At 35.1% G+C, this 23,336-nt stretch overlaps 1 protein-coding gene across 7 annotated transcripts in view; it reads right to left on the bottom strand.

Annotated features, from left to right (window-relative positions):
- Positions 1-313: 313 nt before the first annotated feature.
- Positions 314-23,336, bottom strand: part of DGKB (diacylglycerol kinase beta) — a 701,584-nt gene continuing 678,561 nt past the window's right edge. For 4 of the 7 annotated variants that reach the window (XM_038556983.1, XM_038556981.1, XM_038556982.1 and 1 more), the window contains one exon: positions 315-4,061. In XM_038556983.1, the coding sequence (XP_038412911.1) occupies positions 3,954-4,061 (108 nt within the window). In that variant the 3' untranslated portion in view covers positions 315-3,953. Of the gene's footprint in view, positions 4,062-23,336 lie in introns of all 7 variants that reach the window. The other 3 variants (XM_038556980.1, XM_038556977.1, XM_038556978.1) reach the window with 1 other exon arrangement.

Raw genomic sequence — 23,336 nt, forward strand, 5'->3', positions numbered from 1 at the left:
GTCTGTTGGTGTTCCTGGGATCTCTGAAACTGTTGGAATAATGTTCACAGCAGCAAGTCAGGGCCAAAGCAGCACAAAATAGAATGGTTCAGCTCTTACTGATAGAATTCAGTTCCTCAAAGCCCAGACTCCTTCCTCTCTGACAGGAGACCGAATGGCTGGCTTGGTATTCGCCAGAGATTTGGTGGGGTAGACTGATGGCAACTGCTTCAAAAAGTTCAAGTACAGACAAAATCTGCCCAAAATGGCAGGAAGGAATGACACTTAACTGAGAGGTTAACATTTTTATTTCAAAAAGCACGATACTGTATATAACACCTTCTAAAAAATAATAAGGTACTGTAACGAAGTGAATTCCTTTTTTTTTTAAAACCACAATAAGGATGTATAGAATCCTTCAACGTGAGTTTGTTCAAATTTTACCTAAATAGAATGTAATATAGTTGGGAGACAAAAGGGGTGATTTCTGCCTGTCACAAAATAAAAGCTCTTTTGCGGGTTTTATTTGTTTATTTATTTATTTAAATTTTACATCCTTAACATATATTACAAGGGCTTCATTGTTTAGTTTAGAATATACATACTGTATTTGAATAATTGTTTGGGGGTTATATGTGCCATGAAAGGTACATTTTCCTTTTTATAAACAATAAACAACAAACTGACACAAAAAGGAATGGAACCATTTAAAAGTTTTGTCTCATTCAAAATAGAATACAGTCTGAGATTCAACACAGATTCTTCCTTGAAAGCTGCAATTATTTCCCATCCCCCTAAAACAGAAAAAAAGAACAAAATGCAGAAACATATACACAATTCATCGGATTTAAATTTCTACCTGCAGTAGACTACACTAAACATCTGAGCCTTCTGCTTTGTTATGGCTATAATCACATAGATAGTTTAAACATGAAAACTGTTTTAAAAGTTTGCTTTTATTCACCTTCTACAAGATGCCTCCTTTCTCCACAAATAATCTGACCAGCACTTTTTGCTTCAAATACTCATGGTATACATATGTATGTGGAAAAATACATTTATGTCCTTTAAAATTTCTGGGTCCATATAGACATGTCCATTCCTATTGGAAGCATGGCTGATCCGCCCAAGATTCTTCTGGAGTGTGTATCAACTTGGTGTATTGCACTGTTTAGCAAAAAGCCTATCTCTTTTCCCCTGTTCCTCTGTCCCCTGCAAGTCCAGTGTTAATTTTTTACTTTAGAGTTTCATCTACTTAAAACTTTATACTACAATTTCTACTATATTTAAAAGAGGTTGACTCAACAACGCACCCACACACAGAGAAGAAAAAATTCCATCTTGAAAAGCTAACATTCATTATTCAATATTTTAATATACCATAGAACTTTCCTTTGAGAATTTTCCTTAAAATATATATTCTTCACTTGAAGCTGTCATAAAAATGGAAAGAATATCTTCTCTGATTTTTAAAACCATCAAAGTCAGGTTTTTAAAAACTACTTTCCAAACCCCAGGAGTAGTGTATTTGGAGGGCAAGCACATCAGTATCTTTAGAAAATGAGTTGAAGACAGTAACATTTGATTCCTATTTGAACATTTATTATTTGTACCAATGAATTCTGACTGAAAAATGTAACTACTATTATCACTAATTATAGTTACGTAGCTACACTGAAGTAAAGCTGCATCCCTTTATTTCAACTATGGAAATCTGATAGGCAGGGTGTTTGATTTGTCCCATCCCACTGTCTCTTCAACAGCTTTCTACTGCACAGATTGTTAAGAATGATTCACAAACTGTTGCTGCCTTCACACTACATACTATAAAAGGTAGCCAAGACATAATTGTATGTGTACTGAACATAAAATAATTTGTGGCTTCAGAATATGTTTTGATACAAAGCCTGCCGGCCCATTGTAGAAAATTTTGTCAATTTATGTAAAAATATTTATTACCTGTAACCATAGATACACAAAATCAATGTGTGTGTTATGTAACATTATGTCAGTAATGCATTTGTTACTGTTTAGAGATTTCTTTTGCTCCAGATTACTGTGCTGCCAAATAACTTTTTTTTTTTTTTATTATACTAGGGCAAGTGATTGCTGTGCTACATTTGCAATTGTAATGATAATTTTCCTGGGAATGCTAAATTATGTCTTAATTTTATTCAAAAGCTTTTATTTTCAAAGCAATTAAACTTATTGTTGATTGATATTTACCATCTAATGTTCCTGGAACACTAAAATAATACGCTTTATACAAAATCTTCCATTATAGTACATTGCTTGAGAGTAGCTATTTGATATAACAGCATTCAGTTGAGTTTTCAAACCAAAGAACAAAAATTATAGCAATTTCACTTGAAATCCATAAATCCATGCACAGGACTGTGTTCAACAGAATCACTAAATGCTATTTGTTATTCAAAGATGAATGAATCAATAGAAAAACAGAACTGATAAATCATTAGTACTTTAATGCAGAGTGGAGGGAAAAACTAATAAATCATGCATTTCAAGCACTTGTTTTCCTTATGGCATGTTTAAAAACATAAAACATGCAATGATGAGATGCAGGTCAATATGAGTGAACAATACTCAAACTGCCAAGAATAGCATTTCATCTTATCACATAAATTTAATGAAACACTAAGAAAAGTACATATTCCATGATTTCTTTCAACAGAGACTCCAACCATACCATGAATACTGTAAACAATGATCTGGACCAACATTTCCAAATAAACATTCGAAATGTCGTAGAGATGGGAGTGGTATAGACATGGGAGAGGACTAAATGCATGCATGATTGGCTTCAGTGAGCTTAATAGTCCTTAGAGGTATCAATTTATACTAGAACAAAACTGATACAATCATTTACTTTCTCAAGTGCACTTAACTGATCCATTAAAAATTACAGATACCTATATTTATAAAAGACCCAAAAAAAGCAAGAAATCAGCGATTGAGCTTTGATTGTGTTGTATGGCCTATTGTCTGCATAAGGTGACAATTTTAGTTATAATGGGTAATTCACTCTCTTCCAGAGTTTAAGTCATTAAAAAATTAATCATGAGAACAATACATTTTCTCCACAATGCTAATTAATTATACATTAACCCATTTCTCTCAAACATCTTGTTCTGAATCTTTGGTGGGAAATAGTATATTAGGCACATAGTTTCAAAAATATATTTGGTTACTGGTGTGGTTATGAATTTTCTTCTAGATCTACATGCAGAAAGGAATAAGGCTTGTCATATTACCACACTTTGCTGCCAAGTAACTTGTTTCTGTTTTCACTTATTTCAGGAATGAGAAACAAAATGAAACAAAATAAAAATCACTTTCTATTTTTTTAGCACAAGAAAACTTTATACCTGATATTTTATATTCCACTCAGAAGCATTAAGATGTTGAAGAAAAACTATTTAGATACAGCAAGGTGTTGTAGTCAACTATTTAATAAAGCCTTCCTAGTAAAAGTTTCTCTTCAAGTCATAGTTCAAAGATCACTGATACACTGAATTTAAAAGGGAAAAGTATCACAATCTGTGGTTATGATCATTGTAGCAATACTGATTAGTGCTTATCAATAATTGGAATCACACAGAGAATTAGCTTTCCCATGGTATTTCCTTTATGTTTCACAGATTTCTCTCATAGGGTAGCAAATGGAAACTGAGGGAGGAATGAGTGGGAGACATAAAAATCTATGGGAATGCATGCAACAAAAATATGCAGTACCACTTCATGTAAACTTCTGCCTTCTTCATGCAAAGATGCCTATAAAAACTGAGACAAATTTTCTAATAGCTGAATTGTACATTAGCTCAGTAACAAAAACTGTTAAACCAATTTTATGATTTTGCGTGAGCAAGAGAATTGAAATGGTTCAAAGATTTCCAGCATAAGTTTCCATGGCCCAATTATGCTAATTAGATCTCTAAGAATAAAATGAGACAGGTTTATTCCTTGCTTCGGTTTCTTGTCCTTTTGACGAGGGAGCAGAACAACCCGGTTTTTGGAGGAGGACCCATCAGCATTGGGGCTTGGTTCTTGTGTGTAATTTTTATCTAGGGAAAGAAAGAGAAAGAGAGTAATCTCCAAACATAACACCAATTTCAGAGAATCTCTGTTAAGGCTAATAATATTCCATGAACTACTGGAACATCACAAATATAAAATGCAGTTTCAGAGCTTTTTTTACTTCAAAAATATTTTTTTTAAAAGATTTCATTCATTTATTCATGAGAGACACAGGGAAAGAGGCAGAGAGATAGGCAGAGGGAGAAGCAGGCTCCCTATGGGGAAGCTGATGTGATTCTCTATCCCAGGACCCCGGGATTATGACCTGAGACAAAAGCAGATGCTCAACCACAGAGCCACCCAGATGCCCCACTTCAAAAAGTATTTTTAAGGGAGACAAGAATTTGCATTTAAACCATATTCTGATGCTCAGGGTATTAAGAAAAATAAAAATTAACTGAAATCACATTTTAAATATCATGTTATCTCTAACCTCATTTGTAACAGCCCAAACTCTCTTTCAGCCACATGTTATCTAGGATAATTCACTGACCATTTAAGCAGGAAAGGACCCACCATTACAGTATTCAGAATCCCAGTTACAGTCCAACATCAAGATGTACTGGAGATCAAGCCAAGCCTTATTTATCTTGCTAATCAGATTGTTTCTTTCTTTCAACATGAACTGCAAGGTTCAATTTCAAAACAATCATTAGGAATAAAAGTCAAAAGTTAACGTGCATAAAAGGTCAGAAATGATGAACTAGCTTTCTAATTTGTTAATTAATTGGTAATAGAATAGAATCAAATATTGAAAAGCCTGCTTAAAACACTTTGGGAAACTGTTCTGAAGCTACTCGTTTTGATTTCTTTGATATAAAACTACGAATCACCTTAAATGAGACAACCTTAAAGTAGATTATGTCTGCAATTTTCTCTAATTCAAGTCTAAATTAGAGAAGACATTTTATGAATATATGCTATGCTCAAAGCTAATTGAAAGCAATTATCAAAGTGGCATTTTGTCTGTGACTTTAAGATACATTGTAAGATAATAAATGATTCTCATTATGTAATAAAAAGGTCACATCTTGCCTTTGGGCTAGTGACGCTAAGAGTTTTTCAAAAGCAATCTGAGACATTTTCTTTAGAGAACTGCGACTAATACAAGAACCATCGCTTATTAAATATCAGTTGTCACCTGCACAGCACCCGCATCAGAGATGAGTATTTCTTTCAAAAAGAAACACCACCTCATTAAAAGCTGCAAAAATATATCTCTTAAAGTGCATCCCTGACATTTTCAAGTTAAAATGAATATCCTTCACTTGTCATTCACTAATAGCAATAAAACACATGCAAAAAAATGTATGTCACGTGGACTGGATCATAAAAATCGGCACTGGGGCTTTTGGGAAATGGAGATTCACTTCACAGTCTAGAAAGACAGAAGTATGTCAAAAACCTGGAAAAATGAACAACTTTATTTAAGTCTGTTGGAATCAGGTTATTCTGGGAAGATGCAGTGTTCTTTTTACTGTAAAAAGAAATTGCACCTGTAAAAGGCCAGTAGGCTAAGCTAGCCCCAAATGCTCTGGATGTATGGTTTTGTTTTATTTTTATTATCTTATGAACTGTGGATTTGTTAGCCAGATAAGATCCCAGAATGTAGGCATCTATGTGGATTAAAAAAGATCTCTGCCAGATTTTCTTTCTTTTTTTTCTTTTTTTCTGCCAGATTTTCTCTCTTAATAATTCAGCTTTAGATTATGCCATTGATTTTTTTTTAAAGATTTTATTTTTTATTTACTCATGAGAGATACAGAGCAGGAGAGAGAGAGGCAGAGACACAGGCAGAGGGAGAAGCAGGCTCCATGCAGGGAGCCTGACGTGGGACTGGATCCCGGATCTCCAGTGTCATGCCCTGGGCTGCAGCGGTGCTAAACCGCTGCACCACCCGGGCTGCCCTATGCCATTGATTTTTAAATCCCCCTGAATCCCAATTTGTACAGTATCTAACACAGTATCATCCATTCATTTATTAATTTCACAAATTTATGGCGCCTCTACAATGCTTCAGACACTGTATAAGAACTTTTAATGAATAATGCACAATCTGTGTTCCCAAGAAATTCTAGTCAAGTAAGAAAAAGTAATTTAACAGGCAAGTTCAACATATCGTAGAAACTGAAATTAAGCAGAAAGGCTCTATTTTTTTTAATGCTGAAAATGAAAGTGATTTTTTTTACACAAAAACACTAAGTTTAAATGAATTCCTGGGGAAGCACTTATATGATCACCTTAGTATCAAAAAGAACATTAACAGGCTAAAGTAAGAAGATACGTATTTCTGACTCACAGTTGCTGAACTAAATTCTTTGGAGGGTAAGGTAATATTAAGACATTTTGGAAAATAAGTTAATTATTGTTAAGACTTTGGGAGAAATATTTCATCTAGTTATTTATATAAGCTTAGTACCAATTTATGATGAAGTGTAACCATAATATCATAAATTATTGGGTATGAAATTTTGTTCATTCTTCACATTATCTTGGCATTTGAAATTTTTTTTAATCATGGCTATCTTTCTACTGGCAATTTTTTTTTTTTAAGAAATAACTTGTTGTTATTCCTTTGTTCAGTGCTTTTGATACAATGGGATCCTTAATCCATGTTCTAGTTTTCAGTTTCTAAGACAGATGGTGGCCACTCCTATTTTTAAAACGATCTAAAACCTGTCCTTTAGGTTGTTTGATCATTCCTATGATCTAAGTATACAACTCTTTCTTTAACCTAACATTATTTCCACAAAAATTCAATCTATATATTCATTGTCGATTGTTTATGGAAATGAAAAGACTGGCTCTGTTTTCCTCTTAGGAGAGAGAACATGAAGTAAACTAGCATTCATGAAATGCCTATTATGTATCTGGACACTTTGCATAGGTAATCTTATTGGATAATTAAATGTCCTTGTATATTTGAGCAGAAGCAAAAAGTACTCTATTAAGAATAATTCCAGTTCAGGTGAGATGATGGTGTGGTCACCGAAAGTCAATGGAGGCTCCAGAAAGCTGTAGAGACATGAGTATGTTTAGGTTCAGATTGCCCAGTAGGGTGACCTGGTTAAAAGATCCTCCCCAGGAATGAAATAATGATTCAGATGCCTATTTTGTATATATTCCATACTTTTTGTTTTAAAGATTTTATTTATTTATTTGTTTGTTTGTTTATTTGAGAGAGCATTTGCGCACACGAGTGGGGGAGCGGTGGTGGGCAGAGGCAGAGAGAGAGAATCTCAAGTAGATTCCATGCTAACTGTGATGCCCAACCTGGGCCTTAATCCCACGATCCCGATATCAGGACCTGAGCCAAAATCAAGAGTCAGATGCTCAATGACTGAGCCATCCAAGTGCCCCTACATTCCATACTCTAGTCTTATTATTTTTATTTATTTATTTTTGAGAACCTGATAGCTACCAGAAAAACAATGAGTAAGGAGCAGATTTTATCCCTAAAAACTTTAAAATATACTAAATTTCAGCAATCTGAAGACATAAGCCAAATATTCAGCAATCTTTGCTTCCATCTTTCAGCAATCAGGAGGTTGCTTCTTAGCTGTTGCTTAACACATCAAATATTTATTGAGCACTGGCTATAAAGAATTTGCAACTTGATTTTGATTGATTTAAAGATACTTTATAATTGAGAGAGAATTGTAGGCACTCATAAGCAATGGTGATGGGGCTTCCACAAGTTGGGATGGCTGCATGAAGGCAGAACATTGCTTTAAGAATGCAAGATAAATATTGTTGGTCATACAATAGTGTCCTCCTATAAAAACTTTTCATTTCTGCATATTATTTATTCCTTTGCAAAGCAATAGTGGCAAAAGAGAGGCACTTCTGTTGCATGACTTTTTCTACTTCTATCATCCTATTATATATTAAGATTGGCTATCTCTAAAAATGAAAAAATTTGATTGCAGTTTCTGTTTTATAAGGATTCAATACAAAATAAAGATGCACACATGGATACCAAATCAAGGATTACAAGACACAGTTTTCTTGTTTCTAGTGTATAATCAGTATTACATCCTGTGATAGCTTCACTTCATAATTATAATATTGAGAGTAATAACAAGATAAAAAAATAAGATTTGACTTTATGTGCTGAACATTATGCTAAGTGCTTTACATAAGTAATTCAGATGCTACCTGTTTCGTATTTTTGACTTTCCCTCACCAAAAGTCTATTCCCATAAAAGTATTATTATTTAGATTTGTAGAATTGAAGTATAATTTCATAAGTGATAAATAGGAGGTTAATATCTCATAGAAGTAAACAGTGTTTACTCCCATTAGATATTTATGCTCTCTATGAAGCACTTCCTTTAGCCTAATTAAAACTGAGGTAAGAGATGACTCATTCTCCAGGCAAGTTTCATACGACTCATTGGTATTTTCCTTCCTAGGTTCCCCATTCCCTAGTATCGAATATTCTCACTACCCTTTATTATAACGGGCAATGTTTCTTTTCCTCAGGTCATCTGAACATCTTGTTCAATATCCAGTTTCTAGGGGCTTTGGCTACCCATCTAAAGGCTTACCAGACTTTCTGATAAGAGAAGTATCCAGGATGGCAGTGTAGGAAGATTCTGAACTCACCTTCTCCGATGGACATACCAAATTTGCCACTACATATGGATCATTTCCCTCTGAAAAACATTTGAAAAATAGATGAACTGCTCTCCACAACAAAGGATAAAAGAACTATATTGGGATAGGTAGTAAAAGCCCCACCCTGGCACAGCAACACAGTCAGAAGGGATATCACCAGACAAATACTTCTCCCAGAAAAGCAGGAGGCAGGGATTGGTTCCCCATATTGGATACCCAGCTCCTGGGATATGCACTGGAGAGATGATCCCCAGAAAGTCTGGCTTGGAAAACATTTTGGGTTTTCGAAGTGGGGCTGACATTTTGGGTTCCCAAAGTGGTACAGGAAATTGAGATTTCCCTCCTGGAATGCTTACATGCTATCTTGCTTGCCCTGAGACCCAGCAAAAAAAAAAAAAAAAAAAAAAAAAAAACAGCTATTTGGAAAGCAGCTAGACTATATGTAAGGAGATTCATTTGTTGATCTGGGGACATTGGCTGGAAGGGCACGGAACATTTGAGGTGCTCTCTGGAGACAGAGGCACTGGAGAATGACATTGTTGCACTCTCCACATTGCCTACCAGCCTGGGTGGATGAGGCTGGATTTGGCACCCTCCTTTTGTCTTGTTGGGAGGATAGGGGCAGGTGGTTGAGGTAATTGCTGAGGCAGAAGGGCATGGGTGGTTTCAGTGCTCCCCGTCTCCCTGACTGAGAGAGGCAAACATGAATGGCTACAAAATTCTCCTGCTCACTAGCTAAAGTCTGCAATAATCCTCTGCCCTTTGGCTGGGATTGGTGAGTATAAGTGATCTCAGAATTCTCTCATTTCCAGCCTAAAGCTGGTGTCCATGCACAGACAACACACTCTCCAGCTGCCTTGTTAAAACCAGTGGGCACATGCAATGCACAGATTTGGGACCACCCTGTGATTGGCTGGCCCTGATGGCCAAGAGGCCTGGTGTTCCAGAGCTCCACAGGACTGTAACAACCGGAAAGACAATTCTTGGCAGTTCACCATCCCTGGGCACTGCACAGACAGTAGACTGAAACACAACCCCAGTCTTCCTGTTAAAAAGGCCTATTCATTTAGATTGGAGTTTCAGCTTTAAACCTTCAGGCTTTAGATTTCCCATATATCTAGAGGCTAAAAAGCACTTTCAGGAAATATAAGTGGAGAGATACTATCCTTAAGCACCCCACTGACCTTGCTACAGCTCCACAAAACTTTCCAGAAAGGAGCTACACACAGGCTCATCAGAAGCCTCAGTTTTTGCAGCTGTTGCCCAGGGGACACCTCCAAATCTCCTGGTCTACAGACTAGCAATGATTACAAATGCAGCCCCATAGACTAAATATTAGCATCCTTTAAAAGCTGTTGCCTGAAAGTTGATGCTAAATGAGATTCCTCCTCTTAGGATTACTGATAGATCTTGGCATACACTTAACAATAGAGATATATTAAGAACGAATTATGTGGCTTAGAAAATAAAAAAGGTTCAAGAGACAACCAAAATTTAGAAAAAGTTTCAATGAGAAGGATCTTCAAGTACACAAGGCCAACCCTCCAAGACTGAGAGAGGTAGCTAAATAGCTATTTAGGCGAAATCACCTAAAACACAGAAATAAACACAGAGTTAAACAAAATGGGAAAACAGAGATATATGTTTCAAATGAAAGAACAAGAGAAAACCTCAAGATAAAAACCTTAATGATACAAAGGTAAGTAATTTACCTGATAAATAATTCAAAGGAATGATCACAAAGATGTTGATGGAACTTGAGGAACAAAAGGTGAACAGATAAAAATTTTAACAAAGAGATAAGAACATATGGAAAAAAGTAACAAATGGAAGTCACAGAGATAAAGGATACAATGATTGAACTGAAACATACATTAGAGGGGTTCAATGGATTGAGTGGGGTAGAAGAATACATCAGCAAGCTGGAAGATAAAGCAATGGAACTTAGAGCCACAAAAAGAAAAAATAATTTTACAAAGTGAAGATAGCTTAAGGGACCTATGGAACCACATCAAGTGGAATAACATTTGCATTATAGGGGTTCCAAGGGAAAGGGGCAGAAAACTTATTTGAAGAAAAAATGGCTGAAAACTCCCCTAATGTAAAAAAGAAACAGGGATCCCTGGGTGGCGCAGCGGTTTGGCGCCTGCCTTTGGCCTGGGGCACGATCCTGGAGACCCAGGATCGAATCCCACGTCGGGCTCCCTGCATGGAGCCTGCTTCTCCCTCTACCTGTGTCTCTGCCTCTCTGTCTCTCTCTGTGTAACTATCATGAATAAATAAATAAAATCTTTAAAAAAAAAAAAAAAAAAAAGAAACAGACATCAATTCCAGGAAGAACAGGAAATTTCACATAAGATTAATTCCAAAAGAGCCAAGATAAGACACATTATAACTAAAATGTTAAAGGTTAGAGAAAAAATTTAAAACCAGCAAGAGAAAACAACAACAACAATTTGTTATATACAAAGGAAATCCCATAAGACCATTAGCAACTTTGCAAGCCAGAAGGTGGCATGACATATTCAAAGTGCTAGAAGGAAAAACCTTCCAACTGAGAATACTCAGCAAGATAATCATTCAGATTTGCGGGAGAGGCAAACATGAATGGCTTGCCTCAAAATGAAGATTTTTCCAGACAAGCAAAACCTAATGTTGTTTATCAATATTAAAGTGGCCTTATGGGATGCCTGGGTGGCTCAGTGGTTTAGCATCTGCCTTCAGCTCAGTGCATAATCCTGGGATCCAGGATCAAATCCTGCATCCGGCTCCCTGCAGGGAGCCTGCTTCTCCTTCTGCCTGTCTCACTCTCTCTCTCTCTCTCTCTCTGTCTCTGTCTCTCATGAATAAATAAATAAATCTTTAAAAAAATAAACAAAAAATAAACTGGCCTTATAAGAAATATTAAAGGACTTCTTTAAGCTGAAAGGAAACAGCAGGAAAACATACAAAAGTAAAATTCTCACTGGAAAAAGTAAATACATTGTAAAGGTAGTGGATTAATTAGTTATAAAACTACTAAGAAGGTTAAAAAGACTTAAGTCGTAAAATTAAGACTATAGTAATTAATTATATCAAAGAAAAAAATGTAAAACATGACATAAAAAACATAAAATGTGGGTAGAGTAACAATGTAAAGTCTTCAAATGTGTTCAAATTTAAGTTGCTATAACTTAAAAATAAACTGTTATATAAATAGAATGATATATATGTGAATCTTATGGTAACCACAAAGGAAAGACTTATAGTAAGTACACAAATGTACATAAGAAAGGAATCTAAACAACACTAAAATCATCAAATCACAAAGAGAGAGAGAGTAAGAGAAGAAGCAGACAGGATCCACAAAAACAACCAGAAAATAATGAACAAAATAGGCAGTAAGTAAATACCATCAATAATTACTTTAAATGTAAATTGATTAAATTCCCTAATAAAATGATACAGAGTGGCTGAATGGATTAAAAAGCAAACAAACAAACAAACAAACAAAAAAAACCCCAAGATACACTTATCAACGGTCTGAAAGAGACTTCAGAAGTATGGACACAACTACACCCACAAAGACTGAAACAAAGACGTTAGCAAACTGCATAATGATATAGGAGTCAATCCAGCAAGAAAATATAGCATTTATGAATGTATATGCATATAACATAGAAACACCCAAATATATAAAGCAATATTAAAAGACCTAAAGGGAGAAATTGATAGCAATACAATAATTTTAGGGGATTTTATACCCTACTTACATCAATGGATAGATCCTCCAGACAGAAAGAGACTTTGGTTTTAAAAGACCCACTGGACCAGATGGACTTAATAGATATATACAGAATAGACCATCAAAAACAGCTAAATACATATTCTTCTCAAGTGCACACAGAGTATCCTCCAGAATAGATGACATAATAGGCCATAAAACAAGTCTCAATAAATTCAGAAAAAATGAAATCATATTAAGTATATTTTCAGAACACAAGTGGTATAGAACTAGGTATCAATTCAAAAAGAAAACTGGAAAAAAAAAAAAAAAAACTACTTCCAAATGGAGATTAAACATGTTACTAAATAACTATTTGGCCAAAGAAGAACTCAAAGAAGAAATAAAACAATACCTAGAGACAAAAACAGAAATATGACATAACTAAATCTAAGAGATGCTGCAAAAGTGGTTCTAAGAGGGGGAAGTTCATAGTAATTCAGGCCTACCTCAACACACAAGAAAAATCTCAAATAAACAATTTATACCAAAATGAATTAGAAAAAGAAGTGCAAATGAAGCCTAAAGTTAGAAGAAGGAAGGAAATAATAAATATCAGACTGGAAATAAATGAAATATAGACGTAAGGCAATAGAAAAATATCAATGAAATTAAGAGCTGCTTATCAAATAAACAAAATTCACAAACCTTTAGCTACACTTACCAAGAAAAAAAAGAGAGAAGACTCAAAAGAACCAGAAGTAAAAGAGAAGTTACAACTGTTACCATAGAAATACAAAGGATCATTAAGAGATTACTTTGAACAATTATATACCAACAAATTGGGCAACTTAGAAAAAACAGGTATATTTCTAGAAATTTGCAATCTTCCAAAATGAATCTTGAAGGAATAGAAAATCTGAATAGACTGATTACAGTAGAACTGAATTGGTAATTAAAATTTTCACAAGAAACAACAGTCCAGGACCAAGCAGCTTCACTGGTGAATTCTACCAAATATTAGAAGACTTAATACCTATGTTTCTTAAACACTTCTAAAAACTGAAGAAGGGTATGCTTCCAAATTCATTTTATGAGGCTAGAATTACCCTGATAACAAAACCAATGACACCAAACACAATTTACACTAAATTCAATACTATATTAAGAAGATCATACACCAAGGTCAAGTGGGATCCAGAAATGCAAGGATGGTTCAACATCTGCAAATAAATCAGTGGGATATACCACATGAACAAAATGATTAATATGTGATTACTTCAATAGATGCAAAAGGCCATTTGACATAATTCAACATCCATTTATAATAAAAGCTTTCACTTAACTGGGTATAGAGGGAACATACCTCAACATAAGAGAGGCTGCATATGAGAAGCCCACAGCTAACATCATATTCAGTGTAAAAAGCTGAAATCTTTCTTCTAAAAGCAAGAATGATACAAGGATCTCCACTATTTCCATTTTTATTCAACAAAGTATTAGAAGTCCTAGGCAGAGCAATTAGGCAAGAGAAAGAAATAAAAGGTATCCAAATTGACAATGAAAAAGTAAAATGGTCACTATTTGCAGATAAGATGATACCAAAAATAGAAAACCCTAAATATTCCAAGCAAGAAAACAGTTAGTACTAAAGAAATGAATTCAGTAAGGTAGCAGGATACAAATTAATATACAAAAATTTTTCTGTGTTTCTATACACTAATTATGAACTACCAAAAAAAAAAAAAAAAGAAATTGAGAAAATAATCCCATTTACAATTGTATCAAAAAAAAAAAAAAAAAACCTTGGAACAAATTTAACCAACTGGATGAAAGACCTGAACACTAAAAACTGTAAGACACTAATGAAAGAAATTGAAGAAAACACAATGAAAAGATATTTCATGCTTATGGATTGGAAGAATTAATATTGTTAAGATATCCATACTACCTGAAGCAATCTATAGATTCAGTGCAAACCCTATCACTATTCCATGACATTTTTCACAGAACTAGAGTAAATAATTCTAAGATATGTTTGGAATCACAAATAGTAAAAAAATAATCCTGAGAAATAAGAACAAAGCCAGACGAACTTCACTCCCTGATCTCAAAGTATATTACAAAGCTGAAGTATAACAAACATTACGGTAGAAAAACTGACAACTGACACAAAGGGTCAATGAAACAGAATAAAGTGTCCATAAATAAGCTCACATATATAAAATATGTGAAACAGAATAAAGTGTCCATAAATAAGCTCACATATATATGGTCAACAAATTTACAACAAAGGAGGCAATAATACACAATGGGGAAAGGACAGTCTGTTCCATGAGCAGACATTTCTCCAAAGAATGGCCACAGACACATGAAAAATGGCCAGCAGACACATGAAAAAAATGCTCAACACCACTTGGCATCAGGGAAATACAAATCAAAACCACAATGAGAGAAACCTGGGTGGCTCAGGGGTAGAGTGCATTCAGCTCAGAGTGTGATCCCGGTCTGGGGATCAAGTGCTGCATCAGGCTCCCTACGAGGAGCCTGCTTCTCCCTCTGCCTGTGTCTCTGACTCTCACTCTGTGTCTTTCATGAATAAATAAATAAAATCTTAAAAAAAAAAAAAACAAGCACAATGAGATACCACCTCACACCAATTAGAATGGCTAAAATGAGCAAGTCAGGAAATGACAGATATTGAGGAGGATGCAAAGAAAAGGGAACAATTGTACACTTTTGTTGAGAATGCAAGATGGTGCAACCACTCTGGAAAACAGTATAGAGGGTCCTCAAAAAGTTGAAAATAGAGCTACCCTATGACCCAACAATTGCACTACTGGGTATTTACCACAAAGATGGAAATGTAGTGTTATGAAGGGGCACCCGCACCCCAGTGTTATAGCTGCAATGTCCACAATAGCCAAACTATGGAAAGAGCCCAGAAATTCATCATCAACAGATGAATGGATAAAGAAGATGTGGTATATATAATATATACAATGGACTACCATCAGCCATCAAAAAAAAAAAAATGAAATCTTGCCATTTGCAATGATGTGGTTGGAACTAGAGGATATTATGCTAAGTGAAATAAGTCAATCAGAGAAAGATAATTATCATATGATCTAACTCATATGTGGAACTTAAGAAACAAAACAGAGGATCATAAGCAGAGAGAGGAAAAAATAAAATAAGACAAAATCAGAGAGGGAGACAAACCATAAGAGTTTTTTTTTTTTTTGTAAATATTTTATTTATTTATTCATGAGAGATACAGAGAAAGAGACAGAGAGAGAGACAGACAGACAGAGACAGAGGCACAGGCAGAGGGAGAAGCAGGCTCCACGTAGGGAGCCCCACACAGGACTCAATCCCGGGTCTCCAGGATCAGGCTCTGGGCTGAAGGCACTGCTAAACCTGCTGAACCATCCAGGCTGCCCAAGAGATTCTTAATCATAGGAAACAAACTGAGGTCACTGGAAGGGAGAGGTTTAGGAAGACAGGATAACTGGCTGATGAACATTAAGGAGGGCACAGGATGTAATAAGCACTTGATATTATATAAGACTGATGAATCACTGACCTCTACCTCTGAAACCAAAAATACATTATATGTTAATTAATTGAATTTAAATAAAATTTAAAAAAAAAAGAAAAAAAGAGGACAGTCTGTTAAATACATGCTACTGGGAAAACTGGACTGCCACATACAAAAGAATAAAACTGGGCCACTGTCTTATAACACATACAAAAATAAATTTAAAAAATAGTGGATTAAAAACTTGAATGTAAAATCTGAAACCATAAAATGCCTAGAAGAAAACTTAAGAAACAAACTCCCTGATATTAGTTTTAGCAATGCTGTTTTTGGATTTGACTCCAAGGCAAGGGAAACAAAAGCAAACAAAATTAAACAAGTGGATGACATCAAACTAAAAAGCTTCTGCCTAGCAAAACAAAAAGACAACCTAAATGGTAGAAGATATTTGCAAATCATACATCTGACAAAGAGCTTATATCCAAAATATACAAAGAACTTATAAAACTCAGTAACAAAGAACAATCTGGTTAAAAAATGAGCAGAGGATCTGAATAGGCATTTTTCCAAAGAAGAAATACAAATGGCCAATAGGCTGATCAAATGATGCTCAATATCACTAATTATCAGGGAAATGGAAATCAAAACCACAATGAGATATCACCTCACACCTGTCAGAATGACTATTACCAAAAGATAAAAAATAACAAAGGTTGGTGAGGTTATGGAGAAAGGGAACCCTTGTGCACTACAGGTGGGATTGTAGATTGGTGCAGCCATTCTGAAAAACAGGATGGAAGTTCCTCAAAAATTTAAAAATAGAATTACCATATGATCCAGAAATTTCACTACTGGGTATCTATTTATCTGAAGAAGGTGAAAACACTAACTTACAAAGATATATGCAGCCCTATATTTATTGCTGTATTATTTACAATAGGCAAGAAATAGGAACAACCTAAGTGTCCACTGATGAATGGATGGACAAAAATTATGTGCTATATATGTACAAGGGGATGATACACAGCATTAAAAAGAATAAAATCTAGCATTTATGACAACACAGATGTATTTTGAAAATATTATATGAGGTGAAATAAGTTAGAGAAAGACAAATACGATATGATTTCACTTATATGTGTAATATAAAAAACCTCACAACTAACAAAAATATTCCAGGATTCATATATATATAGAGAATAGATTGGTGGTTGCCAGATTGGAGAGGGCTTAGTTGGGTGGCAAAATGTGTGAAGAGGATCAAAAAGTATAAGACCTCAAGTTATAAAATAAATAATTTAGAGGGATGTAATGTGTATAGTCCATAATATTGTATTAACTTTGAAAAGAGACAGATGTTAACTAGATATTGCGGTGACCATTTTGCAATATATACAAATGTCTTATCATTGTTGTACATTTGAAACTAATATAATGCTGTATGTCAATTATACCTCAATAAATAAAAAAACAAAGAGCAGAAAAGCATTCTATTATAATTAAAACAGAAGTGGATCTGTTCTCTCCTCAAGGAGTTCTCAGACTTGCTAGAAAAGGTATAATTTTTTTCATAACTTTTAAATTATTTAATTTTATCTTCCACAGCCCTTGGAGGGTCTGTGTCAATATCCTTAGTTTTCAATATATGGCACAAGTTTGGGTTCTGTAACTTGTGTTACACAGCTCATGTTGGTGAGTAAAGAACTGAGTTTGAGAATTGACACTCCAACCTCCCAGCACTCCTCCTGAACTCCCACCTCAGTGCCTAGTGCCAGCTATTGCCCTGGAGAACTTTCCCTCTTTTTCTGCTAATGAAACATTGATTCCCATCCAGTTCAAAACATGTATTATTGTGAAATTTCAAAGCACAGGGATAAAAAGAAGATTCTTAAATGCCCTCTGAAAGGAAAAACTGATGACTTACCAAAAAAATAAAAGTCAGCATGGCATCAGGTTTCTCAAAAACATTAGTGCTAAAAGAAAATGGAGATACACCTCCAAACCCCAGAGGAAAAGTTAATTTTATCATAGAATTCTATACTTAGTTAATGTATTGATTAAAGACCAAGGATACAATGGAGACATTTTCAGTCATAAAACAATTGACTTTACCTTCTATATGCCCTTTAAAACATATTTGAGCAAAACAAATGCATGAGCTAAGAAAGAGATTAAAAACAAAACAAAACAAAACAAACAAAAACAGGGGATCACATTGCCAACACCAAATGCTGGCAAGGATGTGGAACAATAGGAACTCTCATACATTACTGGTGGGAAGACAATGTGGTACAGCCACTTAGGAAGGCAGTTTGGTAGTTTCTTATAAAACTAAACATACTCTTAGCTTAGGACTCAGAGATTACACTCCTCAGTATTAATCAAATGATTTGAAAACATGTTTGCACAGAAAACTGCACATGGATGTTTATAGCAGCTTTATTCATTATCACTAAAACATTGAAGCAACCAACATGTCCTTCAGTAGATGAATGGATACATCAACTATGGTAGTTCCCGACAATGGAGTATTATTGAATGCTAAAAAAGAAATCAGCCATCAAGCCATGAAAAGACATGGAAGAGCCTTAAGTATATATTACTAAGTGAAAGAAGCCAATGTGGAAAGGCTGCATACTGTTTGATTTCAACCTACTTTATTCTGGAAAAGGCAAAACTATGGGGAAGTAAAAAATTAGTGGTTGCCAGGGGTTATAGCAGAAGAAGGATGAAAAGATGGACCATACAGAATTTTTAGGGCAGTGAAAATATTCTGTGTGATATTGATAGACACATGTGTCCAAACCCACAGACTGTACAACAATAAGAGGGAACCCTAATGTCAACTATGGACTTTGGGAGACTATTTATCAATGTAGGTTCAGTGATCATAACAAAGGTACCACTTCGGTGAAGGAGGTTATGCACATGTGTAGGCAGGTGGTATATGGGAAATCTTTGTAACTTCTCAATTTTGCTGTGAACCTAAAAGTACTCTAAAAAACCAAGTCTATTAACAATAATAACAACAAGAACAACAATAAACCAAGGGATCCAACTGAGAACCAGGATGATAGATTTGCAAAAAACCTAGAAAGAAACTCCCAGAGAAAAGGCTTTTGCCATATAAAGAACAAGGAGGTGGGTAGCACTGGGGTAGTTCAGTAGGTTAAGAGTCCTGACTCCTGATTTCAGTTCAGATCATGATCTCAGGGCTGTGAGATGGAGCCCTGTGTCAGGCTCTGTGCTGGGTATGGAGCCTACCTAAGATTCTTTCTTTCCCTCTGTGCCCCTCCCCTGCTCTAAAACAAAATAAATAAAAAATAAAGGACAAGAGTGGGCTCAATAAATAAACTGATATCTATTTTTAAAAATGAGAATTATTATGATGATGACTTTAAAAAGAGGAGAAAAAGAGATTCCAAAATCTTTATAGAAAAGAAAATGTAATTGTGTGTGTTTGGTTCTGCAGTTGACAATATACTCATAATCTCAATGACTATATATTTTGTTTCGATTTAAATAAAATCATTAATTTTTTTGTTCAGAAGCAGAACAGCATAATGGTTAAAAATCAGACTGACTGGGCCCACCACTTCCTATCTGCAGAGACTTTGGCCAAGTGACTATGATTCACTTCCCTCATTGGTAATATAGAGACTTTAAAACAGTATCTGTTTCATTGGTTTCTTGTTAAGACTAAATGAATCAATGCACACAAAATGCTTAGAATGTTACCTAGCACATAAAATCACTCAGTGCATATTCACTATTAGTAAAAAAGTTAAACGGAGTAATGTAAGTGTTAAAAACTGCCTTTCTATACATGAAGTAAATAGAATACAACTAAAACTAATAGGTGGAAAAAAAAAAGATCCAAGCATATTTTTTAAAGATTTTTTAAAAAATTTATTTACTCATGACAGATGTACAGAGAGAGAGAGAGAGGCAGAGACACAGGCAGAGGGAGAAGCAGGCCCCACGCAGGGAGCCCGATGCGGGACTCCATCCCGGGTCCCCAGGATTGCACCCCGGGCCAAAGGCAGGCGTCAAACCGCTGAGCCACCCAGGGATCCCCCCAAGCATATTTTTTAGATATAGAGTAAGCAACAAGAAAAAAGCCAAATAATTCAAAGAACAAACCCAGTGCCAAAGAAATAAGGGGATAGTAGCTTTCTATTTTTCTTGCAAGTCTACACGTTCTAATTTTTTTCAGTATGCATTTATTATTTTGGTATAAACATTTAAAAAATTAACAAAAACAAAAATCCCTCTGCAGGTAATTATCTTGCATTCTAGTGTTCTGGTTTTCCAAATGTGGCCCACAAACCAAGAGAACTGTCTTCATTGTTAGTAATGCAAACTCCTGGATCACAACTCAGACTTTCTGAATCAGCTTCTACTGTGTAGCAGGATCCCCCAGGTGATTCTTATGCACTTTTAAATTTGAGAAGCCTTGCCTATTTACTCTTGTCACTTTACTTCTCTTCCTAAGGCTCAAAGCTAATAACAGTCTGTTGACTATTCTGACAGACTGGACGGCACCTTCTTATCTTCACTCCCAAAACCTATGGCTAAAAAATAACCTAATTTATCCAACTTTAATTAGCTCTGTTGTTAATCCGCTAGGTACTAGCTTATTTCAGTTTAGCGCTTGGGCTTCCAAGTCGAAAAGACATTTTTAAACATAATTAAGGTGCTTATATTCTAATGATGATAGCACACACAATGGTAGAATGTGATATGCACTGTGTCAGAGATATTCTCAGGGTGCAAAGGGAGCACGAAACAATGCCATTTATATCATGGTGGAAAGACAGGATATATTTAAACTCAGGTCTTAGCAATGTTACTCTGGAAACATAGATTAAGGGCTAGGTGTCACATGAAAGGCAGGGAGATCAGATGGGAAGTTAATATAATAATCTAGGAAAGAATTAAAATGTATTTTAATTGTGGCAGTGGAATGGGAATGGAGCAGGGGGTAGATCTCAAGAGATAGAAAGGAGGCACAATCTATAGGACATGACTGAATGTTTGGAGTATTGGAAAATGAAGATTCTAGCATGACCTCTGTGCTTTTAGCTTTGTTTGTTATGTGCATGGTGATGCTTTTTAAGAGAAGGGGATGCATTTTGGCAGGAGCGGGGACCAAGAAGTTGGTAAACTCTGTGTTAAGTGTTACATTCTGAAGGTGGTTTTCAGTATCTTTTGGATATGTAGGTCTAGTGTTCGGAAGGGAGAACAGGTCTCGAGACAAATTTGGGTGTGATGAACCTATAGTAATAAAATAATAATAAAATTCCATCCAGAATAGATTACTGAAGGCCAATGCGGCAAATACAAATATCAGATATTAGATATTTGTCTTCCTCTGCCAGTGTCTCTGAGGAATGTTGACATTTAAGGGTGAATCAGGAGAATGATATCCTGTGAAGGAATATGAATACAAAGGGCCTGAGAGGTAGGAGAAAGACTAGAAAGAAGCACCGTGATATAAACATTCCCAGTCAATCTTCAGTGTGGCCTATTCCTCTTCTATTAATGAGGGCAAGACCTTCAAATTATGTGTATTTAGGCTAGTCATGGCTCAGGTTATCACAAGAGTTTTCATGTAAGTGGTATAAGCTACTGAACTTTTATACTAGTTCTAAATCCAGAAATGATCATATTTGAGAGTTATATACTGTAGGCTATTTAGGTAGTGCTCATTTAATTTAGGGGTTGGCAAACATTTCCCGTACAGCATCTTCTGTTAGATAGCAAATATTTTAGGTTTTGTAGGCTGTGGGTTCTCTGTAACTACTCATCTCTGCCACTGTAGCACAGAAGTGTCCATCAACTACATGTAGATAAACAGGTGTGTATTCCAGTAAAACTTTATGTTTGACAACTAAAATTTGGATTTCATATAATTTTAACACTATGAAATATTATCCTTCTTTTGATTTTTCAACCATTTAAAAATGTAAAAAAAAAAAATCTTAACTCTCTCACTATACAAAAAACGGCAGCTGTCTGATTTAGCCCAAAGGTCATAACTTGTTGACCCCTGATATAATTATAGTCTATATAATTACATCTAGAATTATGAGGCATAAAGTAGAAGAAAGCAATTTTAATTTAAAGTCATGATGTAATGGATCGATAGCTGGAAGATGGATAAAAGTGAAAATAATTTCATATGGTGTATCTTTGATATACTAAGTGACACCATTCAGAAATCATTCTACAAAAGTTCTAAATTATAATATATATGAACTTTCTCAATTTGGGTAATGTATCAACTGATCACGTTTGGCTCAGCTCACATGTATAATCTCTATTGCTTTGAACCAAGGTAGACTTAGTAATACTGTGATTCTTAGAAAGTACCTCAGCAGGTAGTATTTTCCTTTTAATATTTTCTCCCTGTATCTAGCCAACAAAATGCTCTTTTCCTGCTTCTTTTCTTTAAGAGTTTACTATCACTGGATTTATTCAGCTACCTTAGAAATGAATGGAGTTTTCAGAGCAAAATAAATGCCATAAAATATCTGTGGGGAAAGCTTAATTTTGAAGTTATCTGGAACATTAAAAGCTACCTAGCTTGGTTCTGGAATAAGATGGTGGTGTCCTTCCAATAATGGAAACCATTTTGAATTCATGCATGTAGCTGAGCCATATGACAGCGGGAATAAGGAGCATGCTAAATTTTTCAGGTCGGTAACTGCCAAAAAGCAAAGCAATGGAAACATAACAATTTTCTAAAATCTCTATGCCAGCTTCTTTATGATTCCAGTCATTATTTTCTGGAATGATAGTAATAGCCAAGTTTAATGTTAAAGTCTTTGATCTAACAACAAATTCAGAAAAATTGTTGTAAAGATTTATAATAAAATCTTTAAAAAATGGGTTTAAGACATTTACTCACTGATGAAATTCACAGCAATTTTAAATATGCATAGTAATGAGAAAAGAGAAACTTTTTCTTGCAAGTGACAGGCTCTTTGGCTACATTAGGAAGGAAATACTTATACCTGGATTTGAAATCTCTTTTAAGATATAAATTTGGCTGTCCTTTCCAAAATATTTTATGGTTATAAATTGGTTGTCAGGGAAGGTCAGCAGCATTTTAAAAAACCTTTTTATGATTTCCATATCTCTATAGAGAGATTATACCCCACAACCTTAACCTATTAACTGTTTTTCTTTTCCCTAGGATCTCTCCAAACCTTTGGTCATGTGGAAAAAAAACAAAAAAAAAACAAAATAGCAAACAAAAAATAAACAAAAATAAAAACAGAACATAACAACAGAAAAAAATTCCCCTCAGGGCAGCCAGGGTGGCTCAGTGGTTTAGCGCCGCCTTCCGCCCAGGGCCTGATCCTGGAGACCTGGGATCGAGGCCCACGTCTG

The sequence above is a fragment of the Canis lupus genome, chromosome 14, assembly GCF_011100685.1.
Source record: "Canis lupus familiaris isolate Mischka breed German Shepherd chromosome 14, alternate assembly UU_Cfam_GSD_1.0, whole genome shotgun sequence".
Classification (NCBI taxonomy): domain Eukaryota; kingdom Metazoa; phylum Chordata; class Mammalia; order Carnivora; family Canidae; genus Canis; species Canis lupus.